This window comes from Chanos chanos, chromosome 2 (genome assembly GCF_902362185.1).
Source record: "Chanos chanos chromosome 2, fChaCha1.1, whole genome shotgun sequence".
Lineage (NCBI taxonomy): Eukaryota > Metazoa > Chordata > Actinopteri > Gonorynchiformes > Chanidae > Chanos > Chanos chanos.
In genome coordinates this window covers 19,047,720-19,064,468 of record NC_044496.1, presented here as the reverse complement: position 1 = coordinate 19,064,468, position 16,749 = coordinate 19,047,720, and the positions used below count along the sequence as shown (strand labels likewise).

The window sequence follows — 16,749 nt, the reverse complement described above, 5'->3', positions numbered from 1 at the left end:
AATTGGCCAGCAGTCCGCTGAGAATTTGGGGGAAAAATAAGTGAGATTTTGAGGCACAAGTTTATATGAATTGTTAATAACCAGACAAACGCTTTGTACGCAGTAGCTCCTCTGTCTGGAGCAAAGAAATGCTCTGTTTAGAGGAACTCTGTTGTGTGGACCCTGTCCGTGTTAAGTAGGTGTCAAGTGTGATGAGTGAATATTACCTCAGTAAGATGACTGATGGTCTGAATTTTAGAGTACTGGTAGCCACCAGTGTTCTCTGTTCTGGTGTCTGTTCTTTGATTCTTCTGTGGTTACAAAAGTGTAATGGCAAAATTGTTAACAAGTTGCCTGTATTTTACAGCTTTACTCAGAAACAAAATTAGCATCTTTCACTAGGAGTAGACATTTTAGAAGTGAAGTGATTATGTGGTTAAATACAGTAAGTATATCTTCCTATAAAGTTTATCTGTCTTATTTTAGACAGTTTTCACTGTTAAGGGTTTATCACTCAAAAAAGGTACAGTAATTTTCTTGAGTGACCTATGTAGGTTTATATTCCACTATGTTATTATTTAGGAACAATACAGCTGACTACAACATGAGCCCATGAACCCAGTACTCAAATTACTGTCTAAATCAATGCTCTCAGGCTTGCTCTGGAAAATGAACTCGTGGCCATTTCGAGATCACTTCTTGGAGTTTTCATGACCCACAGTAATGTTATATTGTATTCAAATTGAAGAATGGCTGGCAATCATCGGTTAGAGTTATTTTGTATTTTATAAGTGGACTATAAAACAGTGGTTTGAGTACGTGAGGTTTATACACTTCACTTCCTTTGTGTTACTGGCCATTGTAATGGAGTGAGTGTCGGATAATTATTGTAGCAGTTTAAGCACTGTGACACTGCTTGTCTAGTCTTGTAAAAGAGCACGCAGCAGATAAATCAGAAATACAGGCTAGATTTCTGTTTCAAAGCAGTCCATATTGAGCAAAATAGAATTTATTACCCTTTCCCTAAGATAATGCAGCTTTGTGTAGCAAGGATCAGTAAGGATCAGTTCAGTTTGGCACTTGCTGGCATCATTTATATGTTGTTTGAAGCACACGGTCCAAATGGCTTTCATTTATACACAAAACGTAACTTCCGTGTTTGTATCCATGGAAACTGGTAAAACTTTTCAAATGAAACATTCCTTTTGGAGTATGTATGATTTGCTTTTTTTATGTAACTGACTGGGCAAGACTTTTGAAAACACTAACAATGTAATCAACAGTCATTTTTCCAAAATGCTTAGAAAACGTAGACAGTTGAAAAAAAACAATATGATTAATGAGTGATCGGGATATCTTAAATTAATGCTGTCCAAGTTTTTTTTTTTTTTTTGCATTTATTCACTTTTTGTGGATGCGCAAATGGCACACTGTAAGTAGCAAGCAAGCCACAAAACACTTCACCAATTCACAGTTAGTCAGCCTGTGCTCTAGTCCTATCTGCTGGCCTCCGTAACCTGCTCACTGATATTATAGGTCATATTAGTTTTAAAGATTTTTCCATTTTCTCAAGGCCTTTTTTACTTTGGGTATTAAACAGTATTAAGGATGTGAACTCTGTAAATCCTATACTGTATCTCATAATTGAATCCATCTCTGCAATGTTGTAATAGTGTTCATTTATGTGTCATCTCTCAGCTGCATACTGTAATTCAGCTGTGCGTGCTCTCGGGTGAACTGTTCCCCAGGCTTCACCTGATGCTGAGGATAGTAATTCTATCTTCTCAAGGGATCAAAGGTCAAGATGTTAGTCTGAATAACAAGTAGCAACTTCCATTTCAACTTCAGTTCATTAAGCCTTGAAATGACTGGATTCAAATGTTTAATAGCAGGAATAATTTAAGGCAATGAATACGACTGTGTAAGGACTAATGGTTTGATTTGTTAAAACAGTCAGTAGTTATGTTCAACTGCTCTGGCAACAGTTTGCCATTTTTCCACCCTGTCACAATACTTACTGTTCTTCAGTCATGCCAGAAAGAATAAGTGCTATTCAGTGAAATGGTGAATTAAACTCTTAAATTCAGTAATGATACTGGAACAATGTGTGTGTTGTAACTTTGTCAGAAATGAAAATTATAAATCGATGAAGTACAAAGCTAAATGAGATGAGAAATCATATATTCAATATAATATGGTATGATATTTTTTTTGGTACATAAAATTTCAATCTTAGGCAGTCAACCCCAAAGTGTTCTTCTGAATATCTGCTTTGGAATGAAAGGAAATGCTAGATTCATATATGTGTTAATTTTAAAATGTAAATGTAAACATGTGTATGACATTCTGTATTTACTTTTGTATAGAAATGTATGTGTGTTCAAAAATAAATGCATCCAATTTCTTTTTTCAAATGTGCCATTTTAAGAGTGATTTAGTTTTGTTTTTGCACCAAAAGGACAGCTGCAACAACAGTCACTAAATAATCATGCTAATCTTGGTGAATATTACACATTTCTATCTACCTCTTTAAGCACTGACTCAAACTAACAACCTCCAATTCCAATTATATTTTGTGTGATTTATGCAAACATAATGGAGAAGGATAATGAAATCATTATAGTATATATGTAGACTACACAGTATGTGTACAATCATTACATCTGATTCAGAATAGACCCTTAAAAGAAGAGAACAGGAAGTGTTTCTGTTTTCCATCCAGCAGTAGATGGCAGTAATCTTAAAATCCTGCTAGGAACCCATGAACAAGCTAGGAGATTGAGGGGAGCCTGCCCTAACAGAACTGGAAATGGAAGTTTATGAAGATCTTTACATGACCCAAATGGATGGAAATGTGATGAAGCCTCCTTCATGTAATGTTCTAAATTCAATACCACAAAAGCAGATATGGGGCATGGAGGAGCATGCGACTTGTGTTATTTTCTAGGGCTACAGTTCCACTGCCCCCATTGGATTCAGCTCAGGGCATAATATCAGCTCCTCACTGGTGTGATGCACATGTATGCCGCAGTGAATCATGCCCTCTGCCTGCACAGTCCAGTTTAGACTAAACTGCTCTGCGCTGAAACTGTGCCAGTTGCTGCCTGGCCTGAGAATCATGTGCCTGTAATGTAAGATAGAGGACAGCTGTGATCTCACACATGCCCCTCTCTTCAGCCACAGCTGTTTGTCATTGTGCGAGAAATTCTTCCAAGTCTAAAAGTGGTATATCTCCCAAGAAACTTCATAGTTTCAGCAGTTTTTTTTTTTTTTTTGGAGAGTTTTAATTGCTTTAATTTTGTCTAGCCCTTTGTGTGAATTAATAAACATCTGACCTACAGTGCTACTTCACTTTACTTTTATAAGTCATGAGTATTGTAATGCATGTCTGAAAACACACTTTCCCCAAATTCGCTGGTATTTTTGTGTGGTCTCTGCCTGTTGGTGGGCTTTAGCCAGTTCTGGATGATAAGGATGCTGATGCAGCATTTACATGTTTTGCATACTGGCTCCACAACAGCTGCAGGATCAGTTTTCCTTTTGGCCCTGTTTCACTAGTCTTCTGTAACTATTTTAGGACCGACCCATTTGTCCTGCACAGATATGGATTTAGACCCGGTTTAACCAGTTAAGACTACTGATCTACGTTTATTATTCTTTATTAGTTTCGGTGTCAGGTTGTGCTAATTACAACTTGAATGTGAAATTCAACGCTATTGCTCCGTGCTGAAACGTATAAAATATAGGCCTAAGGTGTAAAGAAACAAAAAAAAACAAAAAAAAAACAACTGGATTTTAATGGTCTGCTTTCGTCAAAGCTTGTTAATAGGTTCTGGTGATCATAGTTCTCTTCTCTGCCGCATGGCGGAGACTGGGAGAGCTTGACTAAACCTTGAATTTGGGTTGAGCACTACATTGTTGTTTTACTCATCCTGCACGCTCTCTTGCCGGACACATAGCACGGTGGACGTGTCATAGTTTCTCGCGTCTCTTCATTTTGAACACGTTCGTAAGTATTATCTTAACTCTGTGGAAACTTCTACATTTGGGTCTTGGTGATGTTCTGTATGCGTATGTATCACTGAATGTTTCACACCGATAGCTCGGTAAAAAAAAACTAATGAGAATTTTTTACGACAGATTTAAGAAATTTAGGATTTAAATGTACTCTAAAACTGACCTGTCTCACATCTCTGGACATTCTGTCAAAACATGTTTTCTTGTTATATACTGTTAGAATTTCCCTGCAGTACAGCAAATGAACTTGCCCCGCTGATGTGGCGAGCGTCTTACACGCACCAGTTGGCTGCAGTTTTTGCAAACTACAGGGTGAAAACAGGCTTCTAAAATGGAAAACTGGGTCACGAACAAAGATAATGCACATTTCTCTAACAAATTCGTGTTGGACGATTGTCTATGATGCTTAGACTTAATTCTAGCATCGTGTCAAACAAAAATAAAGTCCCAAGGGAGACCTGTAGAAATAGGTCGTTAATTTACAACGTCCACGTTACTACAGGCTCTTTGTAAAAACTTGGCAACTTCGTCTGGTGTTGTTTTATCTGAAATACTGCAAGTTACATTGTTCGTTTGGAAAAAAACAAAACGAAACAAGAAACAGAGCAGTCTGATTTCTTCACAGTCTGATACTCCTGTTTATCTTTGCTACTCAGCTCTGAGAAATGGAGTTACTGCACTACCTGGGTCACATCGGATGGGTCGTGTTAACCTACTTTATGAAATGTCATATATATCCAAATTAAGGAAATCTAGACTAGGGAAAAGCGGTTCTAAGTCACTAATAAGGCCTTTCCCTGTCCTGCTCGTGAGCCGTACTTAACTCTCCATGCTTACCAGTAGCAGAAGACCTATGGGAGCTTCGTGAGGTTAATGGGCTGTCCGGGGACTCATTGAAAGCAAATTTCATGCACTAACCATGAATTGGAATGGGCATTCATATTCGTATGTAGGTCAGGTCTGTGGATTCAAGTGGTGAGCAGACAGTTTGGCAGAAGTTCGCCAGAGGACTGTGCTCCTGGATTAGGCTATAGCGGTACAGCTTGCGTCCGATATTCCTTACTTCTCATTATCGTTGCTGGGTCGTTAATTTCACACGGTCTTCATTTTGTAGTAAGCCTAATAATCGCGTAGTATCCTCATCTTGACACCGGAATTGCATTTTCACTGTTGGTGCGTGTTTACACACGGTCATGTGAACTGGTCCTGTCCACCTGCATTCCACATGCATTACTCAGTTTTGTGAATGCCCTGATGACTAACAAAAAACAAAACTAAAAACTTGATTCACGTGCTATGCTCATGTGTCAGTATGGTTTCATTCTATTTCTTGAAGCAGTATTTTTTGCTTCAGATAATTATATGTTTAAAGTGAAGCTGTTCCACGTTTTGGATTGAATATGTTAGGGGTTTTTTTGGTTGTTTTTTGGGGGTTTTTTTTTGCCTTTTTGTCTTTTAAAATGTTCAAAATTCAGTGACCGTTTATAGTCAGTGAGAATGACTGATTTCATCTGTTGCCTCCGGCTAACAAGATTATTACAATGGAAAACTTAAACAATAACTTGAAAAATTACTCTTCAGTGCTTCTTTTACCCAGTTAATGGCATCTAGTTGTTCTCTCTCTCTGTTGTCAGGTACTCAGAGTAACTGTTGAAATGAATGCAGGCCTTGTTTCTAATTGAAGTGTCCATGGGGCAATGAGGCCATTGGGCCTAACTCATGCTTTGCTGTACGAGGGGCTCTCGCTTCTGTTTACATGTCAGTAACAGGAGTGCAAAGCGTGAGACTGTTAGTTTTCTCAAGAGTAGCTGTAGTAGAAAGTCCTTGCCCATTCATTGGCATTGCTCTGTGGTTGCCATGGGAACCTTTTTAGCATGTCCAAGTACAAATGAAGTTGTCTTGGAAATAAGAGGAAAAATATATGGACTTTAGATGGGCATGGAATGGATTTACTTTTATTCGATGCTGGGTCAAGCACATTATTGGGGCCACTTGCTGACAAGTTCAGCACCTCATATTGTGGAACTGCCATTCATATAATGTCTCTTAAGTCTCAGAGTCTCACACTAACATCAAGTATGTTGCACTTGAAGTTGTTCTTTTAAAAATTTGTGAGGTGTGCTAGGGCTGTTGTGGAAAATTTAGGACCGGAGTGGTCTGTGGTGCGTGTAGAGTTTCTCCTTTGTTAGATGTGAAAAGCGTGGCTGAAAGCTGCTATTGTTGTGGTGGGAAATCAAAGCTGGCCCTGTCTGTCTCACTGTGTGGGGGAAGGGGGCAGAAACATGGGGTGTTAACCAGTGCCTCACAGCACAACGAGTAGACGTGTTGAATGCTGATGAACTTCAAACCAATGTTTTTGATGGTCTGTCCTATACAGTTGCTGTTATTCTTTCACGTTTTCCCTAAGTAGCCACAGGACTCCTCTAAGTTCCATCATCACACATTTCTGAGTTAATAAGCAAATAGAAAATGGTTCTGGTCTGTTTTGTGTTTGTTCTTGGTCTCAGTGTACATTATCAAAGTTTATTTTGTGTTTGGTAAAAAGTGAAGAAAAAAAAAAGGAAATGTAATGAAACACTGATGATAAAATGGCAACCAGAGAAACACAAGCCATGCTCCCTGAGGGGTTGTGCTGACCTAATTAAATTTTTAGCGAGTGTATTGTGACACACATTTTATCAGACTGGCTGAAGCTATGACAGCCATCAGGCAGGTCAGTGTTGTGACTGGTGTAGTCACTCATCAGGCTCAGAGAGAGAGAGGGAATGACACTGACCCTTACACAGTATTCACTTTAACTCCACACTTCTCTTGTCTGCTCTTTTTGTAGATTATTAGGTTTATAACTTAAGGTTACCTTGAGAATTTTTTTCTGTTGTGTCTGCAGAAGAAAACAGAACAGGAGAGAGAACACATGAACAAACTTAAAGCAAAAGGGAAATGTTAACTGCTTGGCTGATATACTTAGGAGAGAAGTAGTGCTGATTAGGAAAAAATAATGTGATGCAGCCAGTAACTCTTATTCCAGACTGCAGTCGTTTCTGTAGGACAAGTGGTACTTTCTTGTATATGTTATCTGTGTGTGTTTGGGCATTTCTGGCCTTTTTTGAGGGGGGCTACTGTTCAGTTTCTTTCTGCTTTCTTTGCCAATGTCAGATGTACTGTGTTAACAGTATAGTGATTGAAAAGTTACACTGTAGATCAGAATATAAACAAAAATCTTTTTAGCAAAGGTTCAGGCCTTTTAGGTTTTATACTAGCCTCTGTGACTTACATAATATTGAACTGTGTGTATAAAGCAATGTTTCAAAGGGTTCTGAGCTCTTTCATGCTGTCATAAACATAGAAGTGTGAGAGAGAACTGAAACAGTCTTCACTCCTGTATAAATAGTACTTATCTAGAATGTTGGCATGACCCATAGCAACCTATAGGTAGGATTTTCATAAACTTCTTGTCTGTGAGAAATGTAGCCTCATTGCTGGCTATGAATATGCCCTGGATAGTATAGTAATGTTCTCCAGCCTGCGCAGCTCTATGCTGTGGCTCTTTGCCATTGCTATCAACTGCTTTACAGTCAATGCTTTCTACAGAGAATAGCATAGACCTAAATGTTCCATGGTATACTTTCAAATAGGCCTCCAAATGGCGGGAGCAGACCGGCATCTCCAAAAGCTATTTACAACAGGGAGAAAATGGGTCAGCACAGAACAGCACAATCATCTGTTGCCATGTCACTGGAACCAGGCGAAAATATTGAACTATCCTCTGGACTTGACTGCAATTTTGCATAGATTTATTGGACAGCTAGAGCTTGTTTATATGTGTGTACTGTAGAGAAAGAGAGAGAGAGAGAGAGAGAGAGAGAGAGAGAGAGTAGTATTGAATGTTTTATTCCGTGTGTACGTATTTGTGTGTGCCGTGTGTGTCTCCTTTATTTGGAGATAAAGATGTATTTGTTATGTAGCTCTCTATCTCTTCAGTAATCCATAAGATCCCCGCTGAATCTGCCATTATAAATGGCTTTACTTTGAATCATTTAGTAAGAGTCTTTGTTTCTGTTGAAAACCGCTCTCGCGCGCAAGCTAATCTCCAGTGCTTAATACCAGTCGCAGAAATCTGATTAATGTTATCTCTGTTATGTTTATTTTATCTAGACTGCTCTTAAATTTACTGTGCTTGTTTATATTGTCATTTCTTTCTTTCTTTCTTTCTTTCTTTCTTTCTTTCTTTCTTTCTTTTTGTTTCTTTTCTTAGAGTCAACAAAATGGGGAAAGGCTGCATCACAGCAACAAAGTATTTCCTGTTCCTCTTCAACCTCCTCTTCTTTGTAAGTCTTATTCCTTGGATGAGTTAAATTGGTTGTTATAGCTGGCAAGTACGTAATTATTTAGTTAATCACATGTTGATTGCACAAGTGTAAAATCATTAACTACTCTCAACACTTGAGATTGCATGGATAGAGACACCAGCTTTCATATTTGCTATTTACTATCATTGTTAATGGATAATAATGTTGAATCAGTACCAATCAAATCAAATGCCTTTGTGTCACTTATAGGATTTGCACCAATTATTTTTGTGCCAGGATGTAGTAAAATACTTGTATTGACCTAAGAATGAATGGACAAGTCATTTGTGTGTCCCTGTTCCAGCTGCTGTTTTTTTTTTGTGTGTGAGGGGCTAATTCTTCCCTGAGTATGCTACAAACAAGCTTATAGTTTAACCAGCTCACTTTATGATTTAACCAGTTCTAACTGATTTACTCTGAGAAAACTTGCCCATTGCACCACCATAAATTACTACTAAAAAAACGTGGTGGCTTATGGACTTGCATGTTTTTGTATTCGATGTTAGACAGTGTTCACTCAATTGCTTTGCAATAAAGAGTGAGAGAATATTTTATCCCCCATAGTCTCTCTCATCCTCTGAAAGAAAGCCTCTTAATTACAAAGCAGAAGAAATGTTTACGGCTTGGTTTCCAGGCCAATACTCATCCAGTCAGTCTTAGGGAACCGCAGAAACCTCTGTGGCTTGTCGTCCTTGGGCTTTCTCTGTGCTGAGGAAATTAAACCTCTGATCCAAGCTTATGGTCTGTAAATCACAGAGCATGCCCCCTGGCTCAAACACTGCAGGAACATCTCAGTGATTATCTCGGCTAGCAGTAATGATGTCCCTGATAAAGGTTTTCTAATGATTGCTTTTTACTTTAAGAGAGTGTGAACAAAGAGAAGTTGGGCATAACACAAAAATACAACCACTCCTTTCACTGAGCTAGGTTATAAAAGATTATGAATTCTATCCAAATCAGGGTGAAACAGCAGCAGTTTGGGAGATTACAGAATTGTGTCATGAGCTTGGGCTTGATGCCAAATACCCCCATATGTGCCCTGGTACTATAGACAAGTTGAACTGTGACCAAGGGTTGATGGGGAGCTTGTCTGTGTATGTTGGGGCAGGCTGTGGAGTTCTGGAACAGAGGCTACATCCGCTACAGCCACCCCCACCCGCCCCCTCTTACTCCACTTCTGCCACGCAGAGATGTGGCCCAATCAGTCCCAGATGTTAGTACTGAGAAGAAGGGGGGGGGGGTTCCTGAAACCTCAAGGTTTAGAGACCAGAGAATGGCACATAACTCCCTCCAGGCCAGGAAACTGTCTCTATCACACAAACGCACATTCACACATAGACAATCAGTGTTTTACACGTGCACCCGTTACACTCAGACTCACACAGGTTCCCATCCTCCCCTCTTCTGGCAGCTTTGGGGTGAGCAAGTTTCAGCTTGTAAATTGAAATGTGAGGCCCCTCTCTCCCTCTCTATGATTGATTCTCTGTCTCTCTCTCTCTCTCTCTCTCTCCAGATATTTGGAGCCCTTATTATGGGGTTTGGACTCTGGATTCTCCTAGACAATCAGAGCTTCATGACTGTCTTGCGTAAGTTTGCATTTTCTTGTAAATATATATTTGTACTCTCAAGCATACATGTTACATGTCATGTACTGGAAGAGTGTGAAGAATCCCTTCAGCTGTACAGCACCACATATGTGACTCATTAATTTGATTCATTCCAAACAGGATACCTGTTCCATGTCATCATGGACAGTTATGCATATCATGTGCTATTTGTGTTGCTTCGACTTATTAAAACAAAAAGAAACAGAAGAAGTTGTTGACAGACCTGCTCTCCTTTTAGTCTCATATGTACAAGGCTGCCTGGGAGCTCTTATCCTTTTTTTTTTTTTTTTTTTTTTTTTTTTTAAACCTCTGAACAACACTATTTTGTGGCATTAGCTGGTGACTCAGTAGTGCATTTCTGCTTTTACTAGACCATCTGCCTCTCATTTGGTTTGTTTGATGAGTAACCACATGATCCAAAGTGTTGGACAGATTCTCTCTGTTGGCCTCTGTATTTTTCATCATGACACGTCCCTCCCCCAACACACACACACACACACACACACACACACACACACACGTACACACGCACACAAACGAGCATGTACTATCGCTGATTTTTTTCCATCTCAGAGGTTTAGGCCCCAGTGGGTCAGTGGGCCTGTGTGTTGTAGAGCTTGGCCAAGACTAGAGCTCCACACTTTGAGCTCAGCCCAGGCTGAGACATTGAGTTCATTCCTCAGTACCAGTAGCCAGGGACAGTGGTACAGCAATCACACACTGTCCTGTGAGTGAGAGCCAGGCAGGGCCTGTGTGTGACATAGCACGTCTGAGGCAGTTTTGCAGGTGCTTTCTCTCTGTACACTGGGCTCTTTCTACGTCTGCCTCATCAGCATGCATCACGTCAGCTCTCCAATCAGGGCTTTCACTGCATTAGTCATTGGTGAGAACAAATTAACATTGGTGGGCAAGTATATCTCGAGAGGAGAAGAATGGAGCACTCTCTCTTAAAAGCCACTGGTTTCAATGCATCCAATGCAAATGAGGTAGCAGTGAAACCTCAGAACTGAAGGGTTAAAGCCAGCTAACACTGTTTTGCTGTATTGCTCACAAGAGTACACAAGAATTTGAACAATCTGGCCCATTGATTACGTCGGGGTTAACTGAGAACATCTCAAATGAATTGAAATACTCTCTACAGTATGTTAGAAACACATTAGGACATGTGTCTTAAGTGTTGGTGTCAAACGTTTGTTGGTTTTTTAAATGAAGTTGTATGTGAAATGGGAGTGGGTTTATAGAGTGTGTAAACTGGCCAGGCAGAAACATAAGAAAATACTGTGTGCACAGCTCACATTCCTCCTCTGTGCATCATATTTCATCAACAGACACATTCCTGCTGCTGTTAAAGGGAGAGCTGCTTGTTGTTTGTTGGGAGTATCAGCCACCCTTATGTTGTGGAGCAAGTTTTTGAATGTGATTGTTTTTCTAATCCATCTGCCAGCAGCATACCCTAGCTAGCTGATCCCCATAGGATGTTCCCATTTCCGCTTAGCCCAAGACACATGGACAGCACATAGCAGAGAATAACGCTGCTGCATAGCCCGTAGCTCTGTCTGTGCACTTCATGAACAAACACACTTCTTTTATTCCTTTACTGATTCTGGCTATGCCCCTTCAAATAGGTTGTCACGGAGAGCATAATTCAAACAGTCTTCTCGCTTTTAAGTTCTTGTGTAGCTCATCTTTGCTGATTTAAACTTCATGGTCTGTTTGAACTGAAATCAGTGTTTAGCGCTACAGATTACATTTCCATTGTTGAGAATAAGAAATTTTCCTTTGTTTACCCGATCTTTGGGTGTCACACTGTTTTTCAAACATCCTTGCTTATATCGCAAAACAGTGTCTCAATATTTTTTGATTGCAAAAACGCAAAACTTTCCATCATTAAGTGTATTTGATTGTAATATCTCAGCATAGTTCCATTACAAACAGTTAAATGAATGAGTTAAGAGCAGCACAGTGTTATGTTTCTGTCTTGTGTAAACAATGCTCCCCCTCATGATAAAGAAGGGCACTTAGAAGGGTTGGCATCGATGTCAAATACAGAAAACTGACCTCACGTTGTTACATGGAATACTGGATGAGACTGTCAAGTGTAGCCTGACGTTAAGCTGTCCACTTTTATTTCATTTTTCTTTAGTGGAGTTGGAATTTAGAAAACTTACAGCATAGTGTTCCACCTCTTAGGACAGTGGGAATTTTGAGTACAGTTTGTGTGCTGGTAAATAGAGCTTACCATTGATGTGTCCTGCATGTTGTCATGATGAGGAATGGGATAGCGTACGTTCCTTGGGCTGATTTTGTAACGGGATTACATCAGATCAAATGACCGGCTATTGTGTGGACTGTGGCCTTTGTCACACACGCAACATTTGCAAGGCGTCACCCTACACTGTGCTATTGTTTGTGGGGGTTGCTTGTGGTAGTGTCTTCCTTGCTGCAGAGCTTCTGAGGTAGTAAAAGACAATTAATCTAATAGACTTCACAGCCTGAGTCTCTGACAGTGTCTACAAGCCTGTGGAGCAGGACTAATCTAGGCCTGATCCAGAGAATGTGCTCTCTCCCTCCCAGCACAAGAAATGTCTGGCTCAGGGCTTTGTCGGAGCGTTGTCTACCTCAGGACCATGCCAGGCTCTTAGAGTCTTACTGAAGCTCAAAGCACAGCTCTCCAAACTCTCGTTTTCTTAACTCAAGTTGAGACTTACTCACGACCTGTTGTTCAAGCCAGAAGTAATCTCAGATATATGATCTTTTTTTCACCTAGCATTGTGCTAGCCAGTTGATAGTTTTTTTTTAAGTTTTAGGTACATTTTAAATGTTAAATGTGCCCATGACTATATTTTGTGAAAAACACAAGAAGGAATACTAAGCTTATACAACTGGAGGAGCAATAACAGTATAACTTGTTTGTATTTCTCTCATGCAGAAGACTCCTCAATGGCTCTGAAAGTGGGCTCCTACATTCTCATTGGGGTGGGCTCCCTCTCCATGCTCATGGGTTTCCTTGGCTGTCTAGGGGCCATTTATGAAATCCGGTGCCTGCTTGGACTGGTAAGGCACTCATACCCAGTCAAACACGTCCACACAGTTATACTCAGGTTTATCTGATAAGAGGTCTTCAGTTCACCTTTTCATACACATCCTGTAGTCAGCATCTCTCTTGGAGGGTATTGAGTGACTGTATCTAGGGAATTGTCTTGCATTCTGTATGTGTGTGTGTGTGTGTGTGTGTGTATGTGTGTGTGTTTGTGTGTGTGATATTTCTCAGAAAAGCTGAACATAGACTCCCCATGACTCTTATTAAATATCTCTGTGCCTCTGCTCCATAGTACTTCACCTGCCTGCTGCTCATCCTCGTTGCTCAGGTAGTGGCTGCTGTCCTAATCTACTTCCAACGTGATTTGGTGAGTATTATGGCTTTCCTCACTCTCTGCTGCCTTGGTTACCTGTATCAGTGTGGCTGCCATTAGACTTGGTAACAAACACCTGGAAAGCAGGATGTGGGTATCATGTATTTCACTTTGGAAACTCAAGAGAAAGTTGTTTGTCCAGTTGTGCATGCAGGGGTTTCATTGTGTTTTTTTTTTTTTTGGAAAAGTACTATGAGAGTTCAAGAGCTCCATTTGCACAGAAAATATTTTGGTGTACAGTACCACCTACCACTGGTCACACACATTCAACTCAGGGCAATAGTTCAGTTCTTCTGATTTTTCGTGGGCCTTGAACGCAGAGGCGTATAGGAGAGAGAGTGATAATATGTTGTCAGGGATGGTGGAATGCACTCAGGTTCAGAGTCTCAGGAAGAGTGGGAGTGTGACCAAAATGCACACTGGCTGGGTCATACTTTGGAGATCATGCCAGCAACCTGTCTCCCTGAGGAGCTGAGGGGAAGCATCTGACCAGGATATGTCATTAAACAGCAATTCAGCCTGGAGATTTAGCCTCTCTCTCCCTCATTCATATCATTGTGATAGAAAAACTGCGATTCATATCCAAGTAGCTCTTGCCAATTGGAGACCAGACATGCATACTTGGAAAAGAAGAGTTCTGGTTTTCCACTAAAGAATTGCTATATTGTCTCATGTTCATGTCAATATCAGATTGTTTAGAGTGGAACTTTCTACATTTCATGAACTTCTTGAAACCTCACAGTAAGTGTTGGATTGTACACCTGGACTTCAAAAAAAAAAAAAAAAGGAGGCTAATGAGCTGTCAGTGTAAAATCTAACCTGTTTTTGGTCAACTGACCTTTGGGTTGTGTGCCTTTAGCTGAAGACAGAGGCATCCAACATTGTGACCAAACTCTTGGTGAACTACCCTGGGGAGAACAAGACCACAGAACAGGCCTGGGATTACATCCAGAGAACAGTAAGTATGAAGAGAACAGTCATGACCTGGCTAGAGTTCCCTATAATTATAGCATTAAGAAATGTTTCAAATATCGGTTACATATGTTGCCATTATAACCATTAGTTTTATAGAGTTTTATGAGTTATGGAATGTGGAAGAGCTTGTTTCTGTGGATTGTGAGGTATGCCTTACAGATTAGTAACACCTTGGCAGAAGTTATGGAAACTTTGTTTTTCTTCTTTATTTCAAGTCAGATTCTTCTAGATTCTTTCGACCATCCAAGTAATTTGTCAGCATCTGAAGCAGGAACTGCTCAACAAATATAGCGCTAAAAGTTTACATAATTAGGAATACTAGTAATTTGTTGAAAATGCATTTCGTGTGTTCATATTTGCCTACAAGAGTTCTACAATGTAATAGTAAAATTTATATTGATCTCATGAAAGATGAGTTGGTTGTTTTTTGTTGTTGTTGTTTTGGTTTTTTTTTGCATGAACTGAAAGCCTTCAGTTCAGACCGGATCCTGGTTATTTAAATCCCTTTCTCTTTCTCTTTTTTGCTCTCTTCCTCTCTTCATTCTCTTTCTCTTTCTCTCGCCTACCCACACACCCACGCACACCCACACACACACTCATATGTGTGTATAATCTCAGATGCAGTGCTGTGGCTGGAATGGCCGTTTGGATTGGCATGAAAACCCTGTGGTAGTGAACAGCTCGCAGATGCTCTACCCCTGTTCCTGCAGGAATGTGTCCATCCCTGTGGAAAACGCCACAGATAGTGGCTTCTGTGAGGCTCAGTCTCCAGATTGGCCTATCTACAACACAGTAAGGATCTCCCACTCTCATTCATTCAGTACACTCCTCCATTTGTCTCAGCAGACCAATGCTAACACATTATCAAGCCAAATTGAAGTTTAATTGAATAACAGAATTAAGTTTGTTTATGAAATATATATTTGTGTTTTGTTGTGCAAGTGAATGTAATCTGGTAGACTTTCTCTGCTCTGTGTATCACTGCCATATTAATCCTTGCTTAGATTTTGTAGTTGTAGTTGTCTCAATATGGAAACTTCTCATTCTGGGCTCTCTCTCTCTCTCCATAGGGCTGCATGTCTAGTGTGGAGAGCTGGCTCTTCACCAATTATGGAGTTATTTTGGGAATTTGCCTTGCAGTGGCTGTCGTTGAGGTATAGTTTCAGCGTCCTAAACTTTAAACATTTTAAGGAACATGCCCCTTGTGCGATTGTAACGTGGTTTTGAATACAGTCTCTGCCTGTTGACTTACGCCAAGTAAACGGTAAAGTGCTGCTCCGATGAAAGATGGAACACTGTGTCTACTCCACTGCCAAATTTCCATCCACTGCTTGGTGCCTTAACAACAATTTTTCTTACCCGCAGCTTCTTGGTATGATCCTCTCCATGGGCCTGTGTAAGAGTGTTCACCAAGAGGACTACACCAAAGTGCCAAAATATTGAAGACAGAGTTCCTACACACCCACACACGTTCTTCATTATTCACTCCACTTACAGTTTACTCAGAGAACACAATATTTGTAACTTTTTTTTTTCCCATATACTCTTTCCCAGAAAGCTTTACCATGATTTACTCATGGAAACAGGATTTCTATGTAAAAAAAACAAAACAAAACACAACAACAAACTATTAGGAATAGTAATAGTTGTTTTTTTAAATCTAATACCCAGTTTTGTCTCATGCATTAAGCGAACCCTCTCCAAACCAGCTCAGTTCTGTGGAGAATACCAGCTGTCAGCGGCTCAGTTGGCAAAAGCTTACGCTTTCTCATTAAAATTGCATTTTAGAATCCAAATATTAAGAAGTAGCACATTTGCTGTGGTTGTTTACAATTGTTTTAGCTTGTTTTGGAAAGAGCATGGTTATGTTTTTTTTCTTTTTTTTTTTTTCTTGTGCCATTTCATTGTGCACTTTATTGACGGTTTGTGACACAGTAAAAGGGATAGCTGAGCTGGGTATGTCATTTTGACAAGGAGGGAGGTGAAAGACATATAAGACCGGTTCTCACACATTACAATAGCATGTTTTTGCCACATTGCTACTCTTCTCACCTAGGCAGGTCTGTTTGTTTTGATAGGCCTTTATTGTAGCTTTTGAGCTCAGAGCTTACTGCCCATTCATTTCTGTCAGAGTTTTTGATAAGGGATGACCCTCCTGAGGATTGTGCTTGTTAAAACCTGGGAGTGCTCCTTAGATGTAGTCATGTGTTTATTTTGCGGTGTACGAAGGTTGACAAGACTCCCACCCTTCCCTTTCTTGTTTTGCATGATCTCTTTTTTTTCTATTTGTACATCAGTGTTTTAAATTGTGTTTTTGGTTTTTTTTTTTAATTTGTTAATTTGTATTAGTTTGTATATACTTTTAGCATTCATATGTATCTTCATTTAAGCTTGAGAGACTCAGGTCAC

At 39.9% G+C, this 16,749-nt stretch overlaps 1 protein-coding gene across 1 annotated transcript; it reads left to right on the top strand.

Moving 5' to 3' along the window:
* Positions 1-8,252: 8,252 nt before the first annotated feature.
* On the top strand, positions 8,253-15,783 carry cd82a (CD82 molecule a). Its single transcript, XM_030766677.1, has 8 exons — positions 8,253-8,324; positions 9,859-9,931; positions 12,882-13,006; positions 13,285-13,359; positions 14,225-14,323; positions 14,959-15,132; positions 15,411-15,494; positions 15,706-15,783. The coding sequence occupies exons 1-8, from the start codon at positions 8,262-8,264 to the stop codon at positions 15,781-15,783; spliced, it is 771 nt and encodes a 256-aa protein (XP_030622537.1). The 5' UTR covers positions 8,253-8,261.
* Positions 15,784-16,749: the final 966 nt, after the last annotated feature.